The following is an 8,051-nucleotide window of genomic DNA, read 5'->3' on the forward strand; positions in this document are numbered from 1 at the left end:
TTGAACCACCAGCCGTCTGGTTAGCAGGCAAGTGTCTTAGGCACTATGCTACCAGAGCTCAGGAGATGAATAGATAAACAAAATGTGCTACATATGTGCAGTGTAGTACTACTCAGCCATAAAGAGAAATGAAGTCCTGATACATGCTACAACTTGGATGTACCTTTAAGACATCATGCCAAGTGAAATAAGTCAGTTACAAAAAGACAGCTACTTTATGATCCCACTTACATGAGATGACAAGAATAGTTAAATATATAGAAACCAATGATTGTTAGTGATTACCTGGGGTGGAAGTGGGGAGGAAGAAAGGGAATCATTCTCTGGGAAGTAGTGAGTTTATGTCTGCATAACATAAACAAAAAAAACACTGCCGTCGAGTTGGACCCAACTCATAGCGACCCCTCCTTCGGTTTCTGAGGTGCTATCACTACGGAAGTAGATTGCCCAACCTTCCTTCCGAGGAGTGGCTGGCTAGTGGGTCTGAACCGCCAGCCTTCTGGTTAGCGGTCATATGCTTAGGCACTACGCTACCAGATGGGAAAATAGGTGTCAATTAAGGGTAATGGTTACACAACTTGACTAATGTGGCTGATATCATTAAGTTGTACACCAGAAAAAGCAAAATGGCAAATGTTGTGCTATATATAATTGTACAACAAAAAACGGCAACCAAAGAAAGAGGATACAGTTGCTGAAACTCCTTTGGTACAACCAAACACCTCACAGGATTAGTTCTCTTGGTTCGAAGGCTTAGGGCCATGGCCTCATGGGACTGCCCAGCCAATTGGCCTAACGCTGCTTTTAGAGTGTCTTTTCTACCCCTCTTAAAAGCTTGTGAGAGGCCATCCAAGGTACAACAGTTGGTCTCTGCTTGCCTGCAGTAGCAGAGGAAAAAGGAAACTAAGGAAGCAGAGAAAGAACTCAACTGCAGGTCAGCTTACCTCCACAAACTGCTGCCTCCTTTGCCTTGAGACCAGAAGAATTGGATGGTACTCAGCTGCTATTGCTGAACATTTTGATCAAGGACTCAATAGCTGAATCCTGATCAAAACGGAGGAGGGAATGTGGACCAGAATTTTAAATTTCTTATAGAATCCAGAATAACAGGACCAATTGACGCTGGAGGAGAACTCCCAATCTGTTGCCCTGAGAAAATTACTGAACTTTGAGTCAAAACTATCCCCTGAAGTCATCTTCAAACTATAATCAGTGGCTTAGGGGAATTACTGAAGTATGTTCACCTTGAGCATTGTACTCTGTTGAAGAATTAATTCTATGTCAGATCAAGTTGACAATAATAATGAAAGCATAGATGAGTAATTTATGAGACATTGACTCTAAGGAGCCTTGCTGGTGAGGTGATTAAGAGCTCAGCTGCTAACTGAAAGGTCAGTAGTTCAAACCACCAGAAAGGTGTAAAAGTCTGCTTCTCTAAAGGCTACAGCCTTAAAAAACCCTCAAGGGCAGTTCTAGTCTGCCCTGTAAGGTCACTGTGCCTCAAAATCGACTTGATGGCAATGGATTTGTTTTTGGTTTTGAGTCTAAGTCAGTGGTGGTGAAACAGTATAAAGAGAGAGAGAGAGTGAAAATGGTGATACACATTATGAATGTAACCAATGTCATTGAACCATACTTGTAGAAATTGTTGCAAGAGTGTACGATATGACCTGTATATATTTTCACACACACACACACACACACAAAATAATGGTCAAGACAAGGGGAGAAACAGGAGATTAGTGTTTTGTTTTTCCTTTTTTTTTTTTTTTAAAAAAAAAAAAAGCCTTATAATGCTATTTGCCTTTTATGTTGATAAAAATTAAATTTAAAAGGCAGGTCTTCAGCCAACTATAGATTTTTATTTCTCTGAGTAGGGCTGTAGTTCATACATGTATGTTTCTCTTTTTTCCCACTTAGATATGTTGATGACGTGATCAGCCGCATTGACAGGATGTTTCCTGAAATGTCAATCCACTTATCCAGACCCAATGGAACATCAGCAATGCTTCTGGTAAGATCTACTTGACCGTTTTGTAGGGCCATGGAAGAAAATTGGCCTCAAGATGAACTCTCTGGTCCTGTGTTATACAACGTATGAAATGGTGATTAAATCCCAGTTCTATAGCGAATAGTATATTTCTTCTTACTGGCATTCTGTAGATTAAAAAGTTATCACATTGAAACTTTGCTTTTGAGCCAGTCACAGATCCTATCTAAGAGTTAACCAGAGAGGAAAGTTCTGCAAGACTATTTCATCTGTAAGTTAGCTTATGGTATAAACCTTCCACACACAGTTTTGGCCAATCTGTTTTATATTATCTTAAAGAGGTACAATAGATGATAGTAATTTCCAACTAAAGGATCCTGATAAAGAAAGCACCTTCTTAAAACAGAAGCAGGTTCTGTGGAAATCAATTATAAAATTCATTATGTATTTGAAAAATACTCTGTGGCCTCTAACAAATGACCTTTTGTTTCTGGGTTTGTTGTTTCTGATTTTAGTTTGCTCTTAGCACTTGGTTCTCATGATCTCGCCATTGATATATCTGTTTGCATGAGTTCACCAAAGATAAATATGTTTTAGAAATAAAGTGGCCATAAAAATGGCAAATTCTAGTATTAATTAGAAAGGTATAGAGATGCCAGTGGTCTATGTAATAACGTGTTTAAGAAACATTTTCATGAACACAGATTTGGAGGAGCCACTTCATATTACAGAAAGTAAAGTTTAATAAGAGCAACGGTTTTTGATGGGCATCACGGAGGTGAGGTTCAGAGCTGTGTGTTTTTTACATCTAGTCAGTTGCTGCTGCTGTGGGGCCTAGTGGGAGCTCCTAATAGTTTAGCATTTTAACTTGCCCCTGGAGAAAGACATCATGCTTGATAAAGTAGAGTATCAGCAAAAAAGAGGTAGACCCTCAGTAAGACAGATTAACACAGTGGCTGCAACAACGGACTCAGGCAGCAACCATTGTGAGGATGGCATAGGACCAGGCAGTGTTTTGTTCTGTCATAGAAAGGGTCCTTATGAGTCAGAACCAACTCAGCAGCACCTAACGATAATAACACTTTGTAAAAATCTTAGAAATACTCATCCAAGATGAGTTGCTATTCACTCAAACCATTCATTTTAGGAGAGCAGGCTTGTTGTATCTCCACATGTCTTTTTCCCTTAAGAAAGAGAAGATGTGGGCTTGTTAGATGTGTGATATTTCTTTGTGAGAAAAAATTAGTGAAGTTCATTTGGATAACATACTACTTCTCTTGACTTTAAAATTCTTTGCATTGAAAAACAAAGAGAATAAGATAATACAATGTTTTTTCTTTAACAAAAAAGAAAACATCTTTCTTTATACAAGACGTATCTGTATATAAAACATGAAATATTTTTTGCTGGAGTTAAATGTACAAATTGTCTAAATTTCAAGATCCGCTGGACCCAGCAACCAAAACATAAATCTTGCTTTCGGCATACTTGACAGGGACCAAAGAGTTAATGAAGATAAAAATGAAAACGTCCTCAGTGAAATAGGTTTGTTCAAATTATTTCTGGGTCATTGAGCTTCCATTTCATGATGAAGGTAGGAATTTGGCATTGAAGGGAATGAGCAGAGGGAACAGGATTATAGGTAAACAAGTCTAAGATATTAGAGTTACTTCCACTTGACAAAGCAGGCTTTTATTTCACAATGACCTGTCAGCCCCATCTGCTTTCTCATGGAGCTTCTGTTTTAATAGACTGATGAGAGAGTTTAGGGGCTCGATTCAAGGGGAGAATTTTGTTTTACATATACTGCTTCTTAACACCCTGTAGTGGCTCGTTCAGATCCATACGCATCTAGCTAGCTAGATGTTACCTTCTTCGGATGACACAAGAATCCACATGAGGTGTTGCTTATTTATAGGAATACTAACGGGTGATCTGATTCAGAATCATATTGCCAGGTGGATAATCATACTTAAAACATAATTGCTTTTTACTTATAAAACTCACTACTGTTGAGTTGATTCCAGCTCATAGCAACCCCTCCTTAGGTTTCCGAGGCGGTATCTCAATGGAAGTAGATTACCCAGTCTTCCTTCCGAGGAGTGGCTGGTGGGTTTTAACCACCAGCCTTCTGGTTAGCAGTCAAATGCCTTAGGCACTACGCCACCAGAGTTACTTTATCAGATTACAAATCTGTAAGCCATTTGCTGGTGCCCCACCTGTGTTCTCTGAGGATGAAGAGAATTGTTGACTGGGAGAGGAGCAGAACCAATAGCTGTTAGCACCTCTACTACCTTTGCTAGTAACTTGTTCCCTACCACTTTGGTCGAAAGGTTAAAGATCCATACTGTATGCAGTAAGGCACCACTGCAGTAGGTTTGGGAAAGAAATGGAAGTATTGGTTTCTGGAGATTAATCTGGTGTGGTCTGGAAGGCTTTGAGAGGGAGTGAGTCTGGCGGAGGAAGGACCACTAAGGAGGTTGTTGAAGTAGGACTTGTGTGAGCATTCTGGGACATCCCTTTTTATCTGCCATGGCCAAAGCCTGAAGTATGCCTGTGTTTTTATTGAAGAGATATTCCCTCCTGAATCAGTTAGACCTCCTTGGATACAGTCAACAAAAACTTGCTCTGATTAACTTAAGCACGAAAAGGGCTGTTTTTTATATTTCTTTTGCTTTATAATAATGCTGTGGTTTAAAATCAGGAAAGGAGTGCATCAAGGTTGTATCCTTTCACCATACTTATTCAGTCTGTATGCTGAGCAAATGATCTGAGAAGGTAGACTGCATGAAGAAGAAGGCAGCCTCAGGATCGGAGGAAGGCTCATTAAGAACCTGCGATGTGCAGGCGACACAACTTTGCTTGCTGAAAGTGAGGATGACTTGAAGCACTTACTGATGAATATTGAAGACTATAATCTGCAGTATGGATTATACCTCAATATAAAGAAAACAAACATTCTTACAACTGGACCAATAAGCAACATCACAATAAATGGAGAAAAGACTGAAGTTGTCAGAGACTTCATGTTACTTAGTTCTACCATCAACACCTATGGAAGCAGCAGTCAGGACATCAGATGACGTATTGCATTGGGCAAATCTGCTGCAAAAGACCTCTTTCAAGTGCTGAAGAGCAAAGATGTCTCCTTGAAGACTAAGGTGCGCCTAACCTGAGCCATGGTATTTTCAGTCACCTCATGTGCATGTGAAAGCTGGACAATGAATAAGAAAGACCAAAGAAGAGTTGATGCTTTTGAGTTGTGGTCTTGGTGAGGAATACTGAAAATACCATGGACTGCTAAAAGAATTAACTAATCTGTCCTGGAAGAAACGCAGCCAGAATGCTCCTTGGAAGTGAGACTGGCCAGACTTTGTCTGACCTACTTGGGTCATGTTGTCAGAAGGGACCATTCCCTGGAGAAGAATATCATTCTTGGTAAAGTGGAGGGTCAACGAAAAAGGGGAAGGCCCTCAACAAGATGGATTGGCACGGTGGCTGCAACAATGGGCTCACATATAGCAAGGATTGTGCGGCTGGTGCAGGAGTAGGCAGTGTTTCAATCTGTTGTACACAGGGTCACTATGAAGTCAGAGACGACTCGACAGCACCTAACAACAGTAACAGCAACAACAGATGCTCACGGACTCAAAGATAGAATTGACCAACCTCAATAACAAAAAGACAAATAATCCAATTAAAAAATGGACAGAAGACATGAATAGACACTTCACCAAGGAGGATATTCAGGCGGCCAACAAACATATGACAAAGCGCTCATTATCATTAGCCATTAAAGCGATGCAAATCAAAACAACAATGAGATACTATCTTGCTCCAGTGCTAGTACCAAAGTTCAACAAGACAGAAAATAAGAAATGCTGGCGAGGATGTGGAGACATTGGGACTCTCCTACACTGCTGTTGGAACCTTAAAATGGTGCAACCACTGTAGAAAGTAGTATGGCGATTCCTTAAAAAGTTGGAATTAGAAATACCATTTGACCCAGCCATTCCATTACTAGGTATATATCCTAAAGAAGTGAGAGCCATGACAAGAACAGACACATGCACACCCGTGTTCATCACAGCACTATTTACAATAGCCAAAGGATGGAAACAACCTATGTTGTTGGTGTCCATCAACTGAGAAATGGATAACCAAACTACAGTACATACACACAATGGAATACTATGTAACCCTAAAGAATAAAATCTGCATAATACTGCATAACATGGATGAACTTGGAGGACATTATGCTGAGTAAAATAAGTCATTCACAGAAGGACAAATATTGAATTAGTCCATTATTGTAAAAGTCTAGGAAAGGTTTATCTATGGAAGGAAATTTTCTTTGTTGGTTACCAGAGGTGGGAGGAGAGGGGAGGGAACACTGTTAGACAGGTAGAGATAAGTATTGATTTGGGTGAAGAGAAGGGCATTGTACCAAATGTGAGTGATCAACATGGTGGCATTGAGGAAGAAGAAGACATAGAGAGGTACATGGGAGGTACAGACAATAAAGATGAACCCTTTTGCACACACAGTACTGAGTTGTCAGTGAAGGCAAACATGGGTATACTAGTGGATAGATAGGTGGATAGGCTGAACTATTAGATATGTCTGTGCAGCAGGGAGTATACCCAAGTCCATGTATAGGGTTGGCAGACTGGTCCTACAAGTGTATTTGTATGTTCTGTAAGAATTCCCAGGGGTATAGTAGAGCTGACAAGGGACAAGGTTGTAGTCACTGCTTGGTCACAGCCAACTACCCAGAGGGACCAAGTAGTTGAACCAGTGGGCTTGGGACTATAGTCACAGGGGACATCAAGCTCAACTGGTGTAACATACTACACAAAACATTGTTCCACTTCCTACTTTGGCGAGTAGCAACTGGGATCTTAAAAGCTTGCAAGCAGCCACCTAGATGCAATGATGGTTCTCTCCTCTTCCAGAGCAAAGGAGAATGAAGAAAACCAAAGATCCATGGAAACAATTAGTCCTGATGACTGATACACCATGTGATCCACAGCCTGTACGACTATGAGACCAAAAGAACTAGACGGTGCCTGGCTACCATTGTCAACCACTCTGAGGTGGATCTGTGTAGGAGATCCTGGATAGAGAGGGAGAACAATGTGGAACAAAACTCAGAATCATTTGGAAAAAAAAAAAAAGGTGGGGGGACCGGGTTTGCTGGTCTGGTGGAGCTTGGTGGAGCCACTGAGACTGTGGCCCCTGGCTACCCTTCAAGTCTGGAGTTGAGCCCATGCCAGTGGCTTCCGGTCGGGCAGGGGACAGGCATGTGAATTGGACCTTTGCTTGAGGTGGGTGTACTCTTTAGAGAGGACAATCATGGGAGACAGAAGGGCTGTTTATGCACAGGGAGACAGCTCAGGGGACAGGAGTACATGGAGGAATGGACACAGGGAAGAGGTAACTATCGGGAGGAAGTGGGAGGGGAGCTGTTGCATTGGGGTAAATTGTAGTCAATGTCATGAGACAAAGAGTATGTGAACTGCTGTACGAAAAGTGAATTTACTCTGTAAACTTTCACCCAAATCACAATTTAAAAAAAAAAAGAATTGATCAAAAGGGTTAAAAACCAGGGTAGCTCAGGGATGTCAGCAACAGATGAATTAAACAACAGCCCTTATGGGGCTCAGTGGTCCAGTTGCTTTCCAGTATGCCTTTATGCTCATACATTCCTAGGAGAAATAGTCATATTGGCTTAACCTGGGTGGTTCCCCCAGTATTTAGGGTAAAATCATATATAGCAGCCCCACAGAACTACATAGTGGAGGATGTGGTCATTCCTCAGAGAACAAGGCAGAAAGCAACAGTCTGCAAGACTATAAATAAATGCCCATGTTATGGAGCCCTCATCCTATGTAGCACTTAGCTCATTTGATCGTCATAGTGGCCTTCCAGGGAGATAGAACCAACTGTTTCTGTTTTCCAAGTTAGAAAACTGAGATCCAGAGATGTGCAGGCCTTTTGTTGGGCCAAGCAGCTAGAACACCCACTCCCAAGTTTCCCTCTCTCATTGTAGCTCGTGCTG

At 41.2% G+C, this 8,051-nt stretch overlaps 1 protein-coding gene across 1 annotated transcript in view; it reads left to right on the plus strand.

Moving 5' to 3' along the window:
* Positions 1-8,051, plus strand: part of MED27 (mediator complex subunit 27) — a 360,792-nt gene that overhangs the window by 237,856 nt on the left and 114,885 nt on the right. The window contains exon 6 of the mRNA XM_007944206.2: positions 1,921-2,014. Within this exon, the coding sequence (XP_007942397.1) occupies positions 1,921-2,014 (94 nt within the window). The remainder of the gene's footprint in view (positions 1-1,920; positions 2,015-8,051) is intronic.

The sequence above is a fragment of the Orycteropus afer genome, unplaced genomic scaffold (assembly GCF_000298275.1).
Source record: "Orycteropus afer afer isolate SDZICR_OR568_19922 unplaced genomic scaffold, OryAfe1.0 scaffold00123, whole genome shotgun sequence".
NCBI classification, from domain to species: Eukaryota; Metazoa; Chordata; class Mammalia; order Tubulidentata; family Orycteropodidae; genus Orycteropus; species Orycteropus afer.